The 22,928-nt window shown below is 46.2% G+C and overlaps 1 protein-coding gene across 1 annotated transcript in view; it reads left to right on the forward strand.

Annotated features, from left to right (window-relative positions):
- Positions 1–22,928, forward strand: part of ITK (IL2 inducible T cell kinase) — a 385,858-nt gene that overhangs the window by 134,020 nt on the left and 228,910 nt on the right. Inside the window, exon 5 of the mRNA XM_078653711.1 lies at positions 2,920–2,960. Coding sequence (XP_078509837.1) covers positions 2,920–2,960 — 41 coding nt within the window. The remainder of the gene's footprint in view (positions 1–2,919; positions 2,961–22,928) is intronic.

Consider the following 22,928-nt stretch of genomic DNA (forward strand, 5'->3'; position numbering starts at 1 on the left):
TATCTATCTATCTATCTATCTATCTATCTATCTATCTATCTATCTATCTATCTATCGCCCTCACTCTATCTATCTATCGCCCTCACTCTATCTATCGCCCCTCTCTCTGTTGTTTTCAAATTGGAAGGAGCTGGCAGTGGTGTTCAAAGCTCTGCTGTACTTTGCCCCTCATCAAAAGGACAAGGGGGTTCAGGTCTGGACGGACAATCAGGTGGCGCGTGCCTATGTGAATCATTTGGGGGGAACTTGTTCTCTGCTTTTGGCTCTCCTGTCGGTCAGATTGGGGCTAGGGGAAAGCCAACCTGCTGGGTCTTTATGCTTTCTATCTGCGGGGGAGGTAGAATGGACGTCTGGATCAACTGAGTCGCCTTCTTCTTTCCTGGGTTTCTCTGTCCCTGTCTCCTCTGATTTTTCCGAAAATTTCGAGAGGTTCAGGAGGCCTTGGTTGAATCTCTTTGCCTCCCCTCAACATGCTCTTCTGCCGAGGTTTTGCACCCGTCTTCCTTGCCCTGCCCTGAGTTTCGGGTCTTTTCTTGGCCTTTTCTCCCTTTCCCGTTCTCAGCAGGGTGTTGACAAAGATCAGGAAGGAAGGTGTAGTTGTGCTGTTGGTGGTCCCCTTTTGGCCTCACCAGCCTTGGTATCCCCTCCTGCTCCATTTGGCTGTTGCTCCCCCTTGGAGGTTCCTGCTGTCCCCTTCTCTGCTCCACTTTCCTCTCCTGTCTCGCCAGGCTCTCAGCCAGTTGGCGTTGGGGGTTTGGAAATTGAGAGGCATTGGCTAGTCTCTTTGGGATGTTTCTCGGAGGTGGCACTGTCCATTCAGAATTCTAGGAAGGTCAGTACCCTGCGGGTTTACGGACACCACTGGAGGAATTTCACTGCTTGGTGTTCTTCGAGGGGGTTCGTCCCAGACTCTTGTGAGGGGGGGGTTCTGTGCTTGAGTTTCTCCGGGATGGTTTCTTCATGGGCTTGTAAGTTTCTACACTCTGCAGCCAGTAGTCCGCCATTAAGGCTTTCTGGGGGCCTCTCTCCTCTCTTTTGAGACCTTGGTTTCTCGCCTTCTTTGCAGTTTCTTTCTTTGATGGCCTGTTGTTGCTTCTCCTGTGCCCCCTTGGGATCTCCCTCTGGTTCTTAATGCCTTTGCAGCACTCCCCGTTTGAGCCCCTGCCTTCTGTGTCTCTAGAGTTTCTTACCCTGAAGATGTGTATTCTGGTGGCTATTACCTCGGGGAAACGTTTGGGGGAGCTTGGCGCCTTCCTTTGCCATCCTCCCTATTTGCGTTTTTTTCGTGATAAGGTGGTCCTTCGCCCTGACCCGGATTTTTTTCCCAAGGTGTCCTCTCCTTTCCATTTGTCCCAGGATATTGTTCTTCCTGCCTTTTTTTTCTAACCCCTCTACGGCGGAGGAAATCCTGCTTCAGTCGCTGGATTTAACAAAGACTCTTATTGTTTACCTTGAGTGGACTGCCTCCCCTCGCCAGGTGGATTTTTTGTTGTTGTCACTTTTAGTGTTGCCTGGCGGGGTCATCGTCCTACGACAGCTACTCTTTCGAATTGGGTTTGGACCGCTATTTTCTTGGCCTAGTTTAATTCGGGGGTTTCTCTCCCTCCTGGCATTCAGGGGCGTTGCTTCCTCCTGGGCTTCTTTTAAGGGCACCTCTTTGAAAGAACTTTGTGCGGCAGCGACTTGGTCCTTCCCTCATACCTTCATCTCCCATTTTAAGTTGAGGATGGAGGAGGTGTTTTCTGGGGATTTTGTCTCTGCTGTCCTTGCTGCTGTTCACTGATCGTGCTTGTCTGCAAATAAATTTCTTTGGCATCCTTTGGTTGTCTGTTTTCTTTTTGTTTCGTTGTTTCGTCTGGTGCTTGGGTATACGCTCCTGGCTGACTGTGACAAGGAAGACGGAGGAGGAAGGTAATGACTCGGTTACTTACCCGTAATATTCATTACTCTGAATCATAGTCATCCTGGTCACAGTCATGTCCCCTCCTGCCCTTAAGTGTTGGGGAATTAACAAATATTTACCTGTTCCTTCTGATCATTACTCTGCTTTTCGGTATTGCAGGATGTGGTCTGGGATTGCCCCAACAGGTACTTCCTATCAGGCTACCATGTTGGGTGGAGAATATTTTCTATGGGTGAATGTTGTGCCCCAAACACGTAGTGCTCCTGCGTGACTGGGACGAGGAAGACTATGACTCGGAGTAATGAAGATTACAGGTAAGTAACCGAGCCCTTTATGTTCCATGCCAATTTCCTAGGATCCACGATGAGAGCATATGCTGTGGTATTACACCATGCTTCTGGGTGATAATTGTGTGGTTATTAGTAGTTGTAATAGTCTTCATTGCTCTCTCTCTTTTTCCTTCTTGATCCACCTCTTCTTTCTCTCTTCCTCTCTCTAACACACTCTCTCTTTCACTGCCCTGTTTCTCTCATTATCTCTCTCTTCTCCTACCAGTCGCCTCCCCACTCTCTCTCCGTTATCATCCGCCCTCATTCTCTCTCTTCCTGTTCCCTCTCTGTTGCTCACTACTTCATCCTGTCTCCCAATCGCTCTCATCCCTCCTCATTCTCTCTCTTCCTGTTCCCTCTCTGTTGCTCACTACTTCATCCTGTCTCCCAATCGCTCTCATCCGTCCTCTCTCTCCTTCCATAGCTTTTAACTCTCATTGCTTCCCTTCCTTGTTCACTCTTCATCTTTCTCGCTCTCTTTCTCAGTCTTTCCTTCTTCCTTCCTGTCTCTCACTTTCTCTCTCTGTCGCTCTCCCTCCATCTTTTTCTGGTATGAGTGCTCCATATGATTTGAGAAAATTATTGTTAACAACCGATGCCTTTTAACGCTCTCTGCCTGCGGCTCTCTTTTGTGTCTCTGTGAAGGTTTTTACTCTCACCTTCATTGTGTGCTTGTCTCGTTTTTAGCGTCCATGAAGCCCCTTCCGCCCACTCCGGAAGACAACTGGGTGAGTGTTTATGTTTGACGGAAGGAATGGGAGGGTTAAGGGATCTGAAGCTGGTGAGAGAAGCAAAGGCGCCCCAGTCCAAAATAACTAAATTGATTTATAAAGTGCCTTATGACCAAATGTCGCCACCAGGCGCTGGTCATCGAAAATATGTATTATCAGATAAGGATCCAGAATCGAAAGAAAACAGGAGGGGAGTTGTGGGTGGGAGGGGAGGGGATTTAAGGGGGCGCCTGCCTAACAAAATAAGATTTTACGCTTTTGCTAAGAGAGTTCCAAGGTGAGATTCTGACCCCCTGGGGTACTGTTCCGTGCCTTGTATCAAAGGATTCAGATATGATGCCCCGTTGGATTCAACGCAATGTTCTCTGACCAAAAGAAGGTAGGATTTTTTAAGGTTCCCTAATATTTTTCGTATTGATATCACTGGAAATTGCATCCCACGAATTGTGCTCAATGATGACATTGACAGAAAATCACCATGATATTTAGGACTGAAATTGTATAAAATGAAAATGGGCCTTAACCTCACCAGCAGAACTTGTTGGCAGTTTGCAACTTCAGTAAGTCAAGTATTTCAAGACAATGCGTCGATTAAAGAGGGTTTGGGGTACTTTTTTTCATGCTCGCTCCGGTGGCTTGGATCTCTTATATGTTCACTCCACACTTAACCCAGAAACAGTTGGATGACTGATAAATCTGTGAGTTGCATTATTGGGGAAAAAGCATTAGCCTTCCACCTAAGTCAGGAAACACGTAAATGAGTTTCTCCAGGATTCCTAAAGGTATGGGGAGGTGACTAGAAGGAAAGGGCATTCTGCGAGAAACGGAAGGACAGAGTATTGGTGCATGTGTGGGCCAAGCAGCATCACTGGTAGTGGCGGTGCTCTTCAACAGGTGACAACCAAATGGAAGAATTTCCTGCAATAATGGGCGAGGGTCCTTTCAATTTCTGATATCACCCCCACATTTCTAACCTTTGTGGAAAGTTGGATAGTATCTTCAATAAGACTTAATCAGGGAGGTTTAATAGGTGCCTTTCCACTTCAAACTAAAAAATGTAACATTGCAAAATTTGACACTCTTAGGTTGTGGCTGACGCACTTTTCCGAGGAAGCAAGATGGCGGCCGCTTAGGAGGCTGGCAGCAGCACAAGCGAGTCATGGCGGCTTTGAGTACACAAACCCCGTAAAGAAATAGAATCTAGAAGACCACTCACTCACTTGAAATCCTCCCCTATGTGGAGTCTGTGGCGTTCCTACGAGAGTGTCTGGGCGGCCTGGGTCAAAGTCGGACTCCGGATCCTCAGGCTTGCCGCAGTGATACTTCAGTCAGCTGGAAAAGTTTCAGGCAGGGAGCTGTGCTGAAATGGCCCCGAAGGTAGCTACAAACCCTGCTGCCTCCAAATCGGTGGGTGCACGAAAGCTGTAAGGAGAAAACCTAGCGGAGCTCGATTCACCGGAGCAAGTACCGGGGCGCCTGCAGCAGTCTCAAACGCCAGATCCACCGGTAGCGAAAAGGGGACTGAACTCCTGCTGCGGCCGAAGAAGGCACAGGCAGAAGCAGTCAGCGGGGACAAAGCCAAGCAGAAGCAAAGTCAGGAGGTGAGTCGGGAAGAGACGCAAGACACCCTTGTCAAAGTTGTAGCGGCTGATCTGTCTAATGGAGGGCAAAGGGAAGAGGTGGATGCCCCCCCCTTCATGGAAGTTGTGGATGGAAGGGAAATGAGTGCCCTAGGCAAAGAGAATGGGGATACTGCCGGAATCTCAGAAGCTGTTCAGACTCCACCGATCTTTCCCGAATCTCACACTGCCATGGTAGAGCAGGTGGCAGCTGGTAAGAAGACGGGCATTGACTGTGTTGAAATACAGCAAGGAGTAGAAAATGTAGTGCAGAAACCCAATTTAGCGGCTGGCGGGAACAACTCGAACCTGGTAACAGATCTACTAGCAGGGCATAAAAATAGAGGAGATATGGATAAAGAGCCCAGTGACTGTTTCTTTTTGGTTTCAGAGGGGGCAGAGTGGACTGGTTAAGCACATCATCGGGGGCAAGCAACTCAGACACGGATCCTGAGGACAGTGACCTAGCACTTCCTAATACAGCAAAAAAAAATAATAACCTGCGCCCTGGTACACAAAGGCGGTAAAGAAAAGATCTAAAGTGGGACTATACATCTGCAACCCAGTTGTCGGGTTCTTTGTCCGGCATAACCCCCGCAGAGGTTAGCGTGGCTTCCCCCACACTCGAAGTAATTCATCAGGCTATCTTATCTCACAGGGAAGAAATGCACCAAGACAGCCGGAAAGCGCAGGCAGCTATGAGGAAAATCCAAGGGGTTGTCAGGAAGCTTTCTAAAGCCTGTGTTAACATAGGGGAAAGGGGGACTAACCTCGAGGCGAGAATTGTCTCTATAGAATCAGAGGCTCCAAAAGCATCGACCCAGGTTGAAGCTCAAGGCTCTCAAATTGAAGATATCCAATGGAAGCTCGAGGAGTTTGAGAACAGACAAAGGAGGAACAACCTCAGGGGGCTGGGGATTCCGGAGGGGTTGGAAAGGTCTGACCCCAGGTCTTACATAATCAAGCTATTTAAGTCCTTGTTTCCCGAGATGTCAGACTGGAATTGGGCAGCATAAGTTCAAAGAGCTCATCATCTCCCCTTTAAGCCACGGATGCAAGCAAGAGAAGGGTCCAAGCCACGGGCGATACTAGTGTTCTTTGGCAATTTCCTCCTTCGCCAGGCAATGTCAGACAAGGCTAGACCGGAATCTAAGTTCTTCGTGCGCCCAGATTTCTGCCACTCTACGGTGGAAAGACGCTGGAGGTTAAGGCAGCTCATAAAACCTTTTCAGGAGAAAAACATCCAGATTTATCGGATTAACCCAGCGCAACTCAAAGTGATCCATAAGGAGCAGACCCGCTACTTCTCGTCTGAAATAAAAGCAAGGGAGTATCTGGACGCTGTGGACAAATAAAGTAATTCGGGGGGGAAGAAAAATGAAGGAGAGGTATTTTGGTAGTATAAGTTTCCCCTGGTCAAAGTGGTACGAGCTCTTTTTCCAAATGGCAAGATGTCTAAAAAAAATAATGTGTATATAGTTAGGAGAAGTATCGAGTAGGGGAAGTTAGTGTGGGAAAGGAGAAGGGTATTGACATGAACGAGAGGTACTAGACCTATGAAATAAAAGGATTATTGGGGTAATATAAGCTATTGACAGAATAGGAGTAGCCATCTTGATAATGCTGCAAACATCCTATGCACAGACCAAGGTCTGAGCGTCTCATTGGGGAAGCGGGCGAGCACAATGGAAGGGAGGGAGGAGGGGCGGGCAGGCAGAGGGTCAGGGGGCTAGCAAGGGGGGGCAGGTGGGGTGGGTCACGGGGTGGAAAAAGAAATACTCAGCATTATTTTCTAACTTGGTTGAAGATCTTGAACATAAAACAGTTGAAATATGTGAGCAATAAGGGATGGAGCAATTCTTTAGAGAAAAATGGGGAAGCTTATGATGTGTACAGCTAATGTAGGGGGCTTAAATCACTGGAGGAAGAGGCAACGGTTGGGGGAATTTGTAAGGTCAAACTGTATAGATGTGGTTTGTTTATAGGAGACCCATTTACCGTGGGCAAAAAGGAATTTATTGAATATAAGAGCATATGATTTGCTGGCCTGTTCCTCCCAAACATCTGCTATGTAAGTGTCTAGCCTGCACACCTTTACTTTAGTGAGTCCTATTTTATCTTTATAAACTGGTTTAAATCTTTATCGGGAGCTTCCCAGTTGAAGTTTGTGCCCACAACCTGGTCTGCTAACTGCGCTGTAGAGACCTAGACTAAACTAGGTCTGCTCGGAGCTCACCTTGTAAGTCCCTAGGGTTTCAGGTGATTTTATTAACAAAGTGAAAAACGTAGTCCCCTTTTTTTTGGATGAAATGAGGTGCGGTAAACAAATGATTTGGTCAAAAAGTATTTAGTGTTGCATCAAGTCTATAGTTGTAATATAATCATTACAAATTTGGTGAACAATGTTTGGTAATGCACTTGTCAAATTTGTCAAATAGTACATAAACATTAGCATCATGTTTAACCAAGGTTCATTGTACAAATGTGAAAAAAAAAGAAAGAAAACATCCCTATGCATTTCGGGTTAAATAGAACCCTTCTTCAGGGGAATACAAAGTACAAGAATTTCAATGTTATAATCTTGGCTTCTCTGGTAGTTTTCACGTCAGTTCCGTATTTGGGCACTACAAAGTAAATTACTTAACATTATTACAAAATATGAATACATTATATCTACATAGGATTAACACTGTCTTGAAAGGATATAAAGATTAAAAAGAGTTACTCAAAAGAAGTTTAGAGAAGATCAACAGAAAGTCCATGTGTTAAAAGATGGTAAAAAGAGAGTGCACCACCAATTGGATTAGTGAGGTCACCCAGGGCATGAATAATCTAAGTATCAAACTGGTCCCATATACTGTGTTTTCTTATCCTATTCGTGAGCATGAAAGTCGTTTTTGTTAGTAGAAGACCGGTAGAAACCAAATATGTGGAGACCCATTCAAAAAATGTCCACTAGGTGTATAAAGAAAGTTTCCCGCTATGACTTACCCTGTCCGTAAAACTATTGAGCTCGACCGTATCTTTTAAGTGGCAACAGTTATACCCCCATCTGAAAGTAACAAGTGAAACCTGAGTACATAAATGAACGCGGTAATCAACTGAAGAGCGATGCTAGACCGGCATCTATGTGCGCTTACCTAGTGCGTTTACTCTCTCCCCGCTTATGAAGGTCACTTTCCCCGTGCCGGCTCTCAAATGTAAAAAGTCCCAATCACTGAAACAAACAATAGTGTAGTCTAAGTTCTCCACAGTCACATAACGTTATACTGTGCTGTTTTGCCGCCACTCCATTAGTGCCTACCTTACTCGCTCAGCGTGCGTTGAACTCTAGCCTGCCAATTACTTCCGGTCACAACATCCGGTTCCTAACAACTACGCTTCTTATGCGGAAATGGAAATTGAACTTCCAAAACTTTACTCATGAAAAACGCCAGTGCTATACAGCCAGTGGAGGTGTCCATATTCCTCTGTTATTGAATGACCCTGTCTATGAAACGATCCCTGTAAAAACGATATTATCCTGTCCAGATATTTACATATTAAACAGATAATCGAAGTCAACATAAGGGTGAGAGTGAGATAGAAAAGCCAAACTTAAAAGTGAAAGTTGAATATTTACAAGAGGAATTGAAAGAAGATAGAGAGATAGTGTTAACCCTGTACAATATATTGAAGTAAGCTGAAAGCATATATTCAAGCAATGTCTTGCTTCTTCTGCTCTGCAAATGCATAACTATATGTTTACCAATGAAAGACCGATATTTCTCAATGTTTGTTCATGATATAACATCTCTTACAATTTAGTTACAACAGGAGATGCGCTAAATATCACTTACAAATATGAAGAAAAAATCTTAATCACATAATTGTTGCATGCATCCTATTGTGAAAATTATCGAATTTAACACAGAGACACTGCTGACATGATAGAATTCAGCTCATAGAAAGATTCAGCATTATCCACATTGCCACAGGTTTAGTGAATCTTTATAGAAAACATAGCATTTCATACTGGTCGTTAAGCCCACCCGGAATAAGGGTGCCCCGTTTTTTAATCCAAAATGTCTCCCTGCATGTATTCATATTTTGTAATAATGTTAAGTAATTTACTTTGTAGTGCCCAAATACGGAACTGACGTGAAAACTACCAGAGAAGCCAAGATTATAACATTGAAATTCTTGTACTTTGTATTCCCCTGAAGAAGGGTTCCATTTAACCCGAAATGCATAGGGATGTTTTCTTTCTTTTTTTTCACATTTGTACAATGAACCTTGGTTAAACATGATGCTAATGTTTATGTACTATTTGACAAGTGCATTACCAAACATTGTTCACCAAATTTGTAATGATTATATTACAACTATTGACTTGATGCAACACTAAATACTTTTTGACCAAATCATTTGTTTACCGCACCTCATTTCATCGAAAAAAAAGGGGACTAAATTTTTCACTTTGTTAATAAAATCACCTGAAACCCTAGGGACTTACAGGGTGACCTCCCAAACATCTACCATCAGTGACGTAGCAATACTGGCCAAGGTTGCCCTGGTTGGGGTAAAACGCAAAATAACAGATACCCTTAGAAGGTGGGCTGTGGTGGAACTTGGAATGGGAATTACTGTGTGCACCATATATGGGTCTAACCAAGACGACCCTGAGATCTTTGATCAACTTGAAGTAGAGGTGACGATGTGGCCGAGGCCAATGATATTGTGCGGAGATTTCAATATCTGTGCTGACCTTGTTAATAATAATGTCTACGCAGGCCGTAAGCCTAAGGTATACCGAGCCTTGAAATCTTTAATCAACTCGCATAGGCTGGTTGATGTTCGGGGAAACAAAGAACCCAACAAGGCTGGATTTACGTATTTTTCCTGTCCGCATAAAAAGTATGCTAAACTGGATTATTTTCCAATATCTGCAACTGAAATAAAAAGAGCCATGATTGAAAAATTGCCGAAAGCAGTCTCTGACCATAATCCACTAGTGTAACAGTTGGATATGGATGCCCTAAATAAGAGATACTCAAAGTGGACCTTTGATGGGAAGATATTGGTTAACCTAAAATATTCAGAATATATGAGGAATTAGGCCCAAGACTATTTCGACATGAATCGGTATAGTGCGTCCCGGAATACAGTTTGGGACACATTTAAAGCCTCCCTTAGAGGGGAAACGATTAGTTTTACTGCCACGTTAAGGAAAGAGGCACGGATCGAAAATGATAGACTATTGAGAGAGCTATCGATTGCAGAAGAACAACATACTGAATATATAGGCCAGGGAAAAGAGGCCTCTGAGATCCAGCACAGGATTGTGATCATTAAATCCGAGCTGCATAAATGGTTAGCTCAGAAAGCCGCAGATGAATATCAGTCACATAGGGGCAAGGTTTACGAGACAGGAGAACAGGCTGGTAAACTCTTAGCACTCCGTATTAGACAGGGAAGTACTAGGAATTTAATAGCAGACATACGGGAGGGGGATCAGGTGTACACTGAGCCTGATGATATACTCAAGGTCTTTAAGGACTTTTATCACAAGCTGTATGAAGAGGAGATTCACACAGAAGCTTATAGTATGGAAGATGAGGGAGGGGGTCTCCAGGTGGACAGTCAGGCAAAGGAAGAATAGAGAAAGACTTTTCGATGCAGGAAGTCACTGAAGCCGTGCAATAAATGACATTAGGAAAGGCAGCGGGCCCGATAGTATTCTGCTGGACGCTTATAAATGTATCCAGAGAGAGATCGCCCCCAAAATGCTGGACTTATTTAACGGTATATTGTATAAGGGTGAAATTCCAGAATCCTGGAAGGAAACCAATATTGTAGTGTTCCACAAAAAAGGGAAACCAAAAGATAACCCAGCATCTTATCGTCCAATATCCCTCATCAATGCAGATACTAAAGTTTATTCAAAGGTGCTGGCGAAAAGGGTGGGAAGGGTCATTGGCGGTTTGGTCTCCCCGTGGCAGCATGGGTTTATCCCAGGGCGTGGGACAACTGATCATATAACGCGGGCCATTGCACTTTTTGACGCACAGGCAGGCACGGGGAGACGGATGGTCCTTCTCGACGCGGAAAAAACCTTCGATCGAGTCACTTGGAGGTATTTGTGGGGGATATTGGAACGAAGGGGGTTTCGCCACAGAATAATCAAGGCTATGAAGGCAATGTACTTGGAGTCAAAGGCCAGAATTCAATTAATGGGAGGTAGCTCGGATAAGATATTTATTTCTAGAGGGACACGACAGCCTGTCCCTGTTCACCAATACTCTTCGCTCTATATATCAACCCACTGATAGAAAGAATATTAAGCTGTCATGACAACAAGCCAATAGTTATTAATGGTTTTGAGACCAAGCTGCTGGCCTACGCGGATGACCTAGCCATAATCACTCCGTATCCTGTTAGGGCTATGAGAGCAGTCACGGAGATCGCTATCGAATTTGGGCAGAGGTCTGGCTATCTGCTGAATGAAAGTAAGACGCAGATAGTCTGCACTAATAATATAAAAATTAATGATTTGAGATGCACAGAAAGTGCAGTCTATTTTGGAGTCAGAATAAGTTCTGCAACCGACACAATAATAAAGGTTAATTTTGACCCGCTGTTGAAGTCTATCTCAGCGGACCTAAAAAGAATAGACACCTTGCATTTGTCTATAATAGGGAGGGGCAATGTATTAAAAATGACTATGCTCCCCAAAATATTGTATCTGCTCCAATCTATTCAATTTATGATCGATGAAGCAGTAATGAAATCAATAGAGTCAATTTTTATGAATTTTATATGGCAGTATGGGAAAGTCAGACGTGCAATGAAATGCCTGTCTCTCCCGCAGGAAAGGGGAGGGCTTGCGATCCTGAATGTTTGATTTTATCACTGGGCCTGCCTGCTAAGTCAGATGGCAATATTATTTGACTGTGCAAGAAGCCCAACGGTTATGATACCAAATAGCCATAGTCTACCATCCATATATGAGTTGATGCTGGGCAGAGAAGCCATAGGGCTTTTGCTCCATAGAACAGAAAGGCGGTATTATAAAAAAATGTGGTATAAGATAATGGATAGCGCCTGGGAGGTTTGGAAGATGATGCAAAGAATGCTGGCAATTCCAAAAATAAACAATTATACTCCTCTATGGAAGTCAAGCGCATTTCCACAACTGATTTATGACAGGAAGGGTAGAACTTGGGAGCAACAAGGAGTCAGAAAAATAAGCGCTATTTTTTAAGGGGATCAACTGTTGGGATTCAATACCATGCAGCAAAAATGTGGTATTCAGGCAAATCAAGGTTTCAAATATCTACAAATCTATAATATACTTTTGGGTAGTAGACCACGGATCTCTTCAATAGGTAGAATTAATATGATTGAATACTTAATAGGGGCGGGACAAAAATTAAATTGATATATAGCTCTTTATTGCTGAGTGTGCAAGATAATTTAGAAAAATTTGAGGCCTCTTGGGTAATTAAATTAAATGATCCGGACGTAGACTTGTACAGAGCGCTGCATTTAGCAGGGAAAGTATTCCGGTCTACTAATCTAAGGGCCCAACATTATAAAACGCCTTTTAATCTTTATTTCACACTGGCCAAACTGTATGATTGGGGAAAGAGGGAGGATGATAAATGTCCAAGGTGTGGAGAAGGGCCGGCTGATCTGATACACATGTACCATCACTGTGATAAATTAGGCCCAATTCTAGGAGAGATCGGGGTCTTCTGGGAGGGGCTGCTAGGAGTTAAGATCGACCCATCCCCTACCCTAATGTTAATAGGTATTGATAGTAATTTGGGCCTCAGAAAGGAGGATGAAGCCTTTGTTTTTATATGTGTGGCAGTCCTTCAGATACTTTTAGCGGCAGGCTGGAAGAACCCCCGAGCCCCTACCTTTCAGATGTGGCTTGCCCCACTCCTAGGGATTCATAATTTAGAATCCTCCCTATATATCAGGAGAGGTAGGAAGATGAGGGAGTTGGGACTGAGTACCTGAGCCCCATCAAAGGATGGAGGGATGGTGTCCAGAGCCCTTCTACGATTGGAATTATGGAAGTGGGGTAAGAGGCAGGTTGAAGTTGACATATCTAGCTGCTAGGATAAATGTTGATTTGCTTAGGTTCATAATTTATTGAATGCTTAAGTTTATATATGTTATCTCCTGAAGGGAGCTTCCCTATGTAGAAGGCTGTTATTAGTATTAATGGATTTGCAAGATTAACTACTTGCTTTTGATGGTCTCTTATCCTGTTTTATCTTGTATTAATTAATTATTTCTTAAGTATTAGGAAACAATATTCGTGTTTTATGTATTTGTGGGCCTTTACATTTTATAATCTGTTTATTCCAATTTTTTTATCAGAATGAATTGTAAAATGTATTTAATATTGATGTGCCGGGTATTTATTAAAAGTTTATACATATTTAACAAAAAAAAGCAAAAATTGGCACTCTTTAATTGAGTTTAATTGTGCCTTGTCTAGAACTGTAGTGCCCACATAGCAGTTGTGTTGAAGCTCCAGAAACCTTGTTTTATTTGACTCAATGTAGTTTTTACATGACCTTGCACGGTTTTCTAACCACTTAGTACGGTAAATAGAGAGGCTTCATGTATGTTACTTTATATGTGTGTGTGTGCGTGAGTGTGTGTGTGAGTATATATATATATATGTGTGTGTGTATATATGTGCGTCTGTATATATATATATAAATATATATATATATACACACACATTAACATATATATTGAAGAGCATATGGGAGATTCAGGAATCGTGAGGCACCCTCAAATCTATAATAGTTGGTTTGGATGAATTAGGATCCAATTTTAAGTGATGATGGCATTCAGATTAAAAGATCCATATACGGTCATCATATGTACATTGCAGCTACATATGATAGGCACAACCACATATACTCAGGCACTTCCATCCTATGCCTAGAATGGCCCTCCGGTAGTAAGTGTTGTTGGCTCATACAGGACAGAGCAGCCTCACATGACTAGATGCAGACCCATATTCTGAGAGACATCCATCATACACCAGATGCATTCACCCTTGCCCAGATATAGTAATCATTTACAAGGTGCGGACATCATAAGGGTGCTTCTAACACATAAGCTAGGAACAGTTCTATGTGCCCAAGAACTATAATGCCCAGGTGCTCTCATCTTATGTCACATATTGCAGAAAGGAGGAGTGAATGATTCTGTTTGTTATTGCTGATTTAAAGGGAGGAAATGAGTAGCATTTGAGCTGGCCGTTTCAAAGTATGTGGCTACTTAGACAGATGAGCTGAGTTTAAGAGCTGGTGGCAATAGATGGATGAGGGTCAAGAAGTTCAAGAATAACTTTATTTCGGTTCCAAGAACCATTAAAGTTTACAATAAAAATATCACGGTTTATAAAACAATTACAATGAATAGGTTTAAAAACAATTCATGAAAATTCTAGGAAAATGAAATTCTTAACATACAGTAATTAAGTTGTGGCAGCGTAGCGTGATGTTACACAATTCATAAACTTCCAAAGGCTTATGATTCTAAATCTACAGTGAACAGTTTGCAATAGCATTAAAATAAAGCCATATGTAATATGTAAGCTCTTACTCGTAGCGTTTTCTAATAGCCATAGAAACCATTATATAATTGGCTACTGCAATGCAAATATCAGGGGTAGCCCATGAGTTCAAAAGGTTAAAACCATCAATATATGTACAGGGTGGATTTTCCTCAATAATGGAACTAAATATTTATTCCTCGCTATTTTATATAAGGTGCAAAATAGAATAACGTACATAGTGCTTTGATTTGTAAAGTTGTCACACGGACAAGGCAAGATCTTATCAACCCACCCTCTCTGACGAGGAAATGTAACTAGAAAGTGCACAGTGCGTAAACAAAATCTAGTTAAGAAAAATGTAGTCTGCAAATCATTAGTAAAAGTTAGATAATATGGCAATGGGACAAGGGAAATTTGTGGCTGCCCCGTCTCATCTTGTTCTGAATAAAGTATGTTGACCATAGAATAAAATACCTCTTTAATAATGGTTTTAGCATTCGGTGCAATAGTTTCAGGGTTATCATAAAAGTGCCACAATCCTATCTCACAATATTTGTCCCTCAGGAAACGGAACCATGGTATTTTTAAAGCATTGGCCAAACTTTGGCAGTCTATAATTACTTCACGTGAAAATGTTAGTTCTTGAGACAGCCACATTTTTGTCCATAAAAACAAAGGAGCGCTAATTATTAAGTGTGGGTGGTAAATTCTGCTCCGCTCGCGGAATTGGCAAAATTTCAGCAATTCCGTGTTCTGTGCGGAACGAGGAAAAATCCGCGAAGCGGGAATTTGTGAGCATGATGACTGAGTAGAGGTATTGCACAAAACGGGGGCATCTTCTTGGATAAATATGCGGGACAGGATTCATTCTGGCACGATGCTCCTGTCACAAAAATTAAACCTCAACAGAAAGCACTCACAGATATAAATAAACCAGGTGCCCGGGCTGAGCTGAAGCTCAAATTCAGTAACGCATTATAATCAGCAAAATAAATTGGTGAGCACGGTCGAGGCTAGGCAGGTGTGCTTTCTCCCCATATCTACCGTCAACAATTTGCTGTAAACCTTGATGGAGGTCTTTGTATCCATGAGTTTCTCAAGCGCAATCCACGTGTAGTTCCTGTGACAAGGAGGTCTTTTCTCCTCATCTGCTGCTCTGATTGGTTTCTGACCCTTTATAAACAAGAGGCATGAGAACTTGCATAGAAGCCCCACCCCACACACACTAGCGGTATGCAACGTCTTCCTGCCCTTTCCCCACTATGATGGACAGATCCCTCAAGGGACCCAGGTGCCTTTCGGCGCGGTGGCAAAGTTACAGACACACATGGTCACTGGAGACAACTCTTTTGGCCCTTTACGCAGCTGTAGTTAGTAAAATCACTATACATTTCCCTAACGAGGTAGCACTTACTGATTAGCCAGTAGTACTCCAGTTAAGTAGAGGCATTGCACAAAACGGTGGCATCTTCTTGGATAAATATATGCTGGCCAGGATTCATTCTGGCACGATACTCCTGTCACAAAAATATATTCTGCGAGCTTGTGGAGTTTTTTTACTGTTTCGCAGAACTTTGCGTAGCGCGACTGTGCAAATTCCGCCCACCCCTCCTAATTATGCGATCCTCTATAAATTCTAGTCACAGTTCCTTGTGACATATATGGGTGGGGCACTATTCAGGGTCATCAATAGCCTTTTCATAAATTTATTTTCCAATATTTGTAGCTGACGGCTTTTATGATGTCCCCACACCCCTGCCCCATATGTTGCAAAAGAGAGGCATTTAGCTTTATTCAGGGTAATTAATTCCCTCACGGGCTTATGACCTATTTTGCATGCAAAACGAAATAGCCCATCCACAGCCCTGGATGTATGATGGTCTCTCGCTATAACAAGTGGGTCCCAGTTCCACTTGTTACTAAAGGAAGTCCCCCAAGTACTTGAAATTATCCTTCTTTTCTATTCTCCTACCCCCTACGACAAAGTTCTTGGATTTTGTGGTCTTCAGAAAACGTACCATAATATATGATTTAATAAAAATTTACTTTTAGGTCAAGAGAGGACATAACATCAGTAAAAATATCGAGGGATTTCTGAAGGCTATTAGTTGTTATTGCCACTAACACTGTGTTGTCTGCATAACACAACAAAGGAACAGATTTGCAACCATTTTTTGGAAAATCAAGCTCCCTGTTTAATAGAGAGCCCTCCAAACCATTTGTGTATATTAAGAACAGGGAAGGGACTAAAATGCACCCTTGCTGTACACCCTCTGTTGAGGCTATTAGACTAGTTTTTCCCCCCTTGGCTGCCATATCTTATGGCGACTGTTGTATTAAAATGTAACATGCGGAGGAGGGATACCAGTGCTTCTTCTACACCCATGCTATCCAGCATTGCCCACAATTTATCCTGATTAACGGTATAGAAGGCATTAGACAAATCCATGAAGGCCAGGTGGATAGAACCTCTTCTGGCCCTCACATATTTGTTAATAACCAGGGACAAATAAAGGCACTGCTCAGTCGTGCACAGCCCCCGCCTGAAGCCATATTGTGTTTTAGCTATGACTCCTGTGGTAGTTGCCCAGGTCTCCAGAAGGACAAGGAGGACTCTACCTACGACCTTAGCTATGGCCTCAATAAGAGAAATTGGCCTATAAAAAGCTGGGTCACTTCTCTTGCCCTTTTTAAAAACAGGGACCACTGAAGCCTCCTTTCAGGATGCAGGTATGGGTTCAATAATAACTGCCTTAAAGGTCTTCATCAACAAAGGAGCCCACAGATAAGAATTGCTTTTAAAAAGTTCAAGTGGCACCCCATCCAGGCCTGGTGCTTTTAGGTGGGATGAAGCAAAACCACAGGGGACGATGGACGGAGTGTTGAACATTGCAAGCAATCACCCCAATCAACTGATCTGGGTTTAATCCATCATCATTCTTTAGCTCACTCCGCCACCCCAGTTCAGACATGGCCATATGCAAATCAGTCTGACCCTGTGCCTCATGGGAACAGTCAAGCCCGAACTGCCAAACCATGTATTCCCTGGACCGGAAGCAAGCATACTGGGACCGGTTTCGGGTTCATAACCCTCATCAGCCAGGCGATCTTGAATCCAGTGGCAAAGTGAGCAAGGGACCCACGACTGGGCATACCCTGCCAACTTAGGGTGAACAAAGGCACAGGGTCAGACTGATTTGCATATCGCCATGTCTAGAACTGGGGTTGCGGAGTGAGCTAAAGAATGATGATGGATTAAACCCAGATCAGTTGACTGGGGGTGAGTCCATCATCCCCTTTGGTTTTGCTTTTTTCTCCCTAAGTTGGCAGGGTATGCCCAGACGTGGGTCCCTTGCTCACTGTGCCACTGGATTCAAGCTAGCCTGGCTGATGACGGCTGACTAGCCAGAAACCGGTCCCAGGTCCAGGGAAGACATGACTTGGCAGTTTGGGCTGGACTGTTCCCCTGAACTGTTGTCTGAACTGGGGTGACCGAGTGAGCTAAAGAATGATGATGGGTTAAACCCAGATCAGTTGACTGGGTGTGAGTGCTTGCAATGTTCAACACTCTGTCCATCATCCCCTTTGGTTTTGCTTTCAGGCAGGATGCCTGTGTTAACGCCTCCTCAACCTCGGATACTGTAATGGATAGACTAAATTGAGTGGCTATGGATAAATCCACAGTCAGATCCCTTGTAGGCTCCTCTACCTTCTGGTACTGTGGGTTAAAATGCCCTGGAAGTGAGCCACCCAAGCATCTCTCAGGATCAGTCAATCCATCTGCCTAACTTCTTCAGTAAATAATGGGCGGTTGATAATTTCCCAAGTGTTTTTTAGTATCTTTCTTGGCTCCCGCTCTCTCCAGGTTTCCCATGCTGAGCTTCTCAATTCTGCTTTTCTATCCTCAATTGCGATTTTATATTTGTGCCTTGCGGCTTTAACCAGATCTCTATTGCGGGGAGTAGCGTGGAGTGCCAATTTTAGGTCCTTGTGGACCCTAGAGCAATCTGAATTAAACCACCCGGTCTCCTGTGGTTCCCTATGCTGGACGCTTGGCTATCTTGGAGCCCAATGACCCAAACTCCTAGACGACATCCTCTGGGGAAGAATCTAACTGCAAATACCCCATTATTGACTGTCAATTTCCTTTGATAATATCTTCCTCAAATGTAAGGGGATAGATCTTACCCCAGTTTAATTTAACTCCTTTATTCGGATGGTAGTGAAACGGGCGTTCATCGCCCTCCCCCCCCTCGGTCATTAAGTTGAGACAGACGATAAGGGGGTTATGATCACTTGCACAATGAGGTTCCACTATGAAATCGCGAACAAACATGGCGAACTTTCTGGATATTAGCATAAGATCAATAAAACGGGCCCTACCACAGCCAACATATTTGGGATACTGTAATAAAAAGTCACTTACCAAGCTATTCATAAAGCCTAAATCGTTCTCTACAAGAATAGAATTTAATACTTCGCCCTGGGGAAAAAGAATGAAGTGAGGCTGGGGCTGACCCTCAGTATCTACCAGCCCACACACACATTTGGAGCTTTTCTTACAAAATGTGCAATTAAAATCCCCTGCCCAAGGATGCATAATGACTGCCACTTCCCGGTGACTTGAGTGGTTTCATTTTGTAGAGACTCAATAACCTGATAGGTATTTTGATCAAAGATGTTGTGGTACCAGTTCAACAGTAGTATTCTGACCTTGGTTAAATTGGAGATCATGAGTAGTTGGTACTAGGGCGATGTGCTTAAACAGCTGGCTTTTATAAATACATATTTTACTGATATGAACACCGCAATCCCTCCCTTGGCCCTCCCCATAGCTGAAGGTGATGCAGGAACAGAAAAAGAATGATAACCGTAAAGCGTGGTATCATTTCTAAACCAATGTTTCCTGAAGGCAAATGATATCAAAGCCTCTGACTTCCCCTAGCCAGTCCTCCTTCATTATTTTAGAGCGGATTTCTGCAATATTCCACCAAATGATTTTAAAGGGCAGGGAAGGGTTTCCCTGGTTTACTATGCCCTCAGCTATATTAGTGGGTGCATAAGACATAGTGCACACTGTAGGGGCAAGCCCTTCTTCTACGGGTTCTACATCAACTGCGGCACTCCCTGGGTTGTTGCATCCCTGGGCTGTGCCTCCCCCCTCGCTGCCTCACTAGGATAGTCTTGCAGTTAATCAATGTCAGTAAGACCTTAGAGGATTTCAAAGCAATTCGAATGCATGAGAGATAATTGCTGTGGTAGAGCATAAGTTCTTAAACCTGTGGGGGCAGCCCTTGGCACAGGCTATTCCCCTATAAGGTGGGTAAAAAAATCCCAGCCAGTTGTCCCTTATGGGTTTGTTCTCCCCAAGTGTGTCATTAAGACGTGTCCGGAGTGTTAGAAAGGCGATCCCGGGGGAGGCATAAGATGTCTGACTGACCACCCCTAGGTCCACCCCTCCGTCGAGAAGTAGCCGAGCGTTATCGAGAGGCCTCCTGGGTGAGGGTCCTCTCCTAGGATCGTACAGCAGGGTAACCACAACACTACAAACGGACACCACACAAGAGGTTAAGTTCTTAGGCTTTATCCAGAATAAAGGTTGCTGGGTCTCAGCGGTATATACAGGCAGATCGAGGGATCTGTAGAGTCTCGTAAAAGGGACAGGGTAGCGGGACAGTCTCGGTATGGATACAGGAAGGGATACCCTGCGCACAGCTCTCAATCCTCGAGCCGGGGATTCCGAGAGGTCGAGCCGCGGCAGCGCCAGCAGGACTCGACAGGTGGTCTTAACGGAGAGGAGGCCGCGGCAGCGCCAGCAGGCTCTCAAGATGGTTCAGCCGCGGCAGCGCCAGCAGGCTCTCAAGATGGTTCAGCCGCGGCAGCGCCAGCAGGCTCTCAGGTGGTTCAGCCGCGGCAGCGCCAGCAGGCTCCTAGGATGGTACAGCAAAGGTGGGCCACGGCAGCGCCAGCAGGCTCTCAGGGTCTCTTCAGGTTACAGGCAATGAGTTCTTTTGGTGTTGGCCGTGACAGCGTCAGCAGGGCTTCCAGTCCAGGATACAACTGGCGTCCTACTCCGGGGCTGGCCCAGATATAGGACTGGAGTCCTTTGATGTCCGGACCCTCGCGCCTGGGGGTCAGAGGGGCCGGGATGATGGTGTCCAGACCCCCAGCAGGGGGGTGGAGCCAGCGCCCAGGGAGGCCGGAGGGCGATCGAAACCAGGCGTCCGGGGACGGCTGGAGGGCCATCGAACCTCCCTTTTCTCCGGGATCTGTCGAGTGGCCACTCGACCACCTGGGTGGATCTTGGTGCCTCAATGTCTGGGCTTCGCTGGACCTGGGCCGGGGCCGAGGCCACGTGGTCGGGACGTGGTGGGCCCAAGATGGAGTCGGGCGCGGCCTCGTGCTTAGGTCGTGAGGGGCCCATGATGGAGCCAGGCCGGTAGTGGGGGTCCGGGATGGTGACCGGACCAACAATGTTGGGGCGTGCAGTGCCGGGCAAAAGGGCTGCCCGATGCTGGGTGGAGGGCCGATGTCGTCCTGGGCCCGCCATGCGGGAGGGGTAGGACCACGCCATGAGGCCGGGTCCAACACGCATCCCCCCCAGCGGAAGGCAGGGGAGAGTCACCCATCTTCTTGGGGATTCTCCTCGCCGAGGCGGAAGAATCGGGACAGGCCGTCAGCATTGGCGTGGTCGTTGCCGGGGCGATGCTCCACCGTGAAGTCCATCCCTTGCAGGGAGATGGACCATCGCAACAGTTTCGGGTTTTCTCCCCGCATCTGCATCAACCACCGCAGGGGCCGGTGGTCGGTCTGGACCCGGAAGTGGGTGCCGAAGAGGTAGGGCCGGAGCTTCTTTAGTGCCCACACGACGGCGAAGGCTTCCCTCTCGATGGTGCTCCAGCGCTGTTCTCTGGCCAGCAGCCGCCGGCTGATGAGGGCAACGGGAAGGTCGATTCCCTCAGGGTTCACTTGTGAGAGGACCGTCCCAATGCCGTGCTCCGAGGCGTCGGTTTGGACCACAAACTCTCGGCTGTAGTCGGGGGCCTGGAGCACAGGGGCGGTGCACATGGCAGTCTTTAGAGCCTCGAAGGCTGTTTGGCACTCTGGGGTCCAGCTCACCTTCTGGGGTAGCCTTTTGGAGGTCAGTTCTGTGAGGGGCCCCACAATGCTTCCATAGTCTTTTATGAAGCGCCGATAGTATCCTGTGAGCCCCAGGAAGGCTCGGACGTCTGTTTGGGTGATCGGGGGCTCCCAGGCCCGGATGGCGTCAATCTTTGGCTGGAGGGGAGCCACCAGGCCGCTCCCCACTTGGTGTCCCAGATACGTCACGGACCCTTGGCCGATCTGGCACTTGCTGGCCTTTATTGTTAGTCCGGCCCGTCGGACTGCCGACAGGACCTCCCGGAGGTGGGTCAGGTGCTCACCCCAGTGGCGGCTGTACACCGCAATGTCATCTAGATAGGCGGCGCTGAATTCTTCTAGTCCGGCCAGTACCCGGTTCACGAGTCTCTGGAAGGTGGCCGGGGCGTTTTTCATGCCGAAGGGCATCACTTTGAAGTGGTAGTGGCCATCAGGGGTCGAGAAGGCCGATCGCTCTTGTGCTCCAGGGGTGAGGCCGATCTGCCAATACCCCACTGTGAGGTCGAAGATGCTGAGATATTTGGCGGCCCCCAGGCGATCGATCAGTTCATCCGCCCGGGGGATGGGATGGGCGTCGGTCCGGGTGACTGCATTCAGCCCCCGGTAGTCAACACAGAATCGGAGCTCCGAGGGTGTGCCAGGGACGGTGGCTTTAGGGACCAGGACAACAGGACTGGCCCAGGGACTGTCGGAGGGTTCGACTACCCCCAGAGCTAGCATCTTGGCCACTTCGGATTGAATGCAGGCCCGAACTCGGTCGGGCACTCGGAAAGCTCGGTGTCTTACAGGCGGGTTGTCTCCGGTGTCCACATCGTGGACACACCACTGGGTGACTCCAGGGGTGAGGGAAAATAGGTCTGCAAATTGCCCCAGCAGCTCCCGGAAGTCTTGGTGCTGTTCTGGGGTCAGGGTAGAGGAGAGTGTGACCCCTTCGATGGAGCCGTCTTTCTCGGTGATGCTCATGAGATCTGGTACGGGTTCGGAGTCGTCTTCAGCTCCGTCATCGGTCGCTAGCAGCAGACTTAGTTCAGTGCGGGCGAAGTGTGGCTTGAGCCGGTTAGCGTACAGAACCCGGAGGGGGTTCCGGGGGGATTCCAGGTCCACCAGGTAAGTGACGGGGCTCTTGCGCTCCACCACTTTTAAGGGCCCCGTCCATTTGTCCTGGAGGGCGCAAGGTTCAACCGGGTACATGACCCAGACTTGCTGGCCCGGCGCGAATTCGATGGATGAGGCGTTCTGGTCATACCAGCGTTTCATCTCCTCCTGACTGGCCTCGAGGTTGGCCTCGGCAAGTTCCCGGAACTTCCGTGTCTGGTTGCGGAGTGTCAGGAGGTACTGGTAGACATCTGGTGGGGCACCCCGGACAGCCGTCTCCCAGCCTTCTTTGACCAGGCTGAGGGGGCCTCGGACCGGGTGCCCATACAATAGTTCGAAGGGGCTGAACCCCAGGGACTTCTGGGGTACCTCTCGATACGCAAACAGGAGGCAGGGTAGCAGGACGTCCCATCTGCGTCGCAGTGGCTCATCTAAGCCGTTGATCATCCCCTTCAGTGTTCAGTTAAACCGTTCTACAAGTCCATTTCCTGGGGGTGATACGGGGTGGTGAACTTATATGTGACCCCGCACTGTTGCCAC

Source organism: Lissotriton helveticus, chromosome 7, assembly GCF_964261635.1.
Source record: "Lissotriton helveticus chromosome 7, aLisHel1.1, whole genome shotgun sequence".
In the NCBI taxonomy this organism is placed as follows: Eukaryota; Metazoa; Chordata; class Amphibia; order Caudata; family Salamandridae; genus Lissotriton; species Lissotriton helveticus.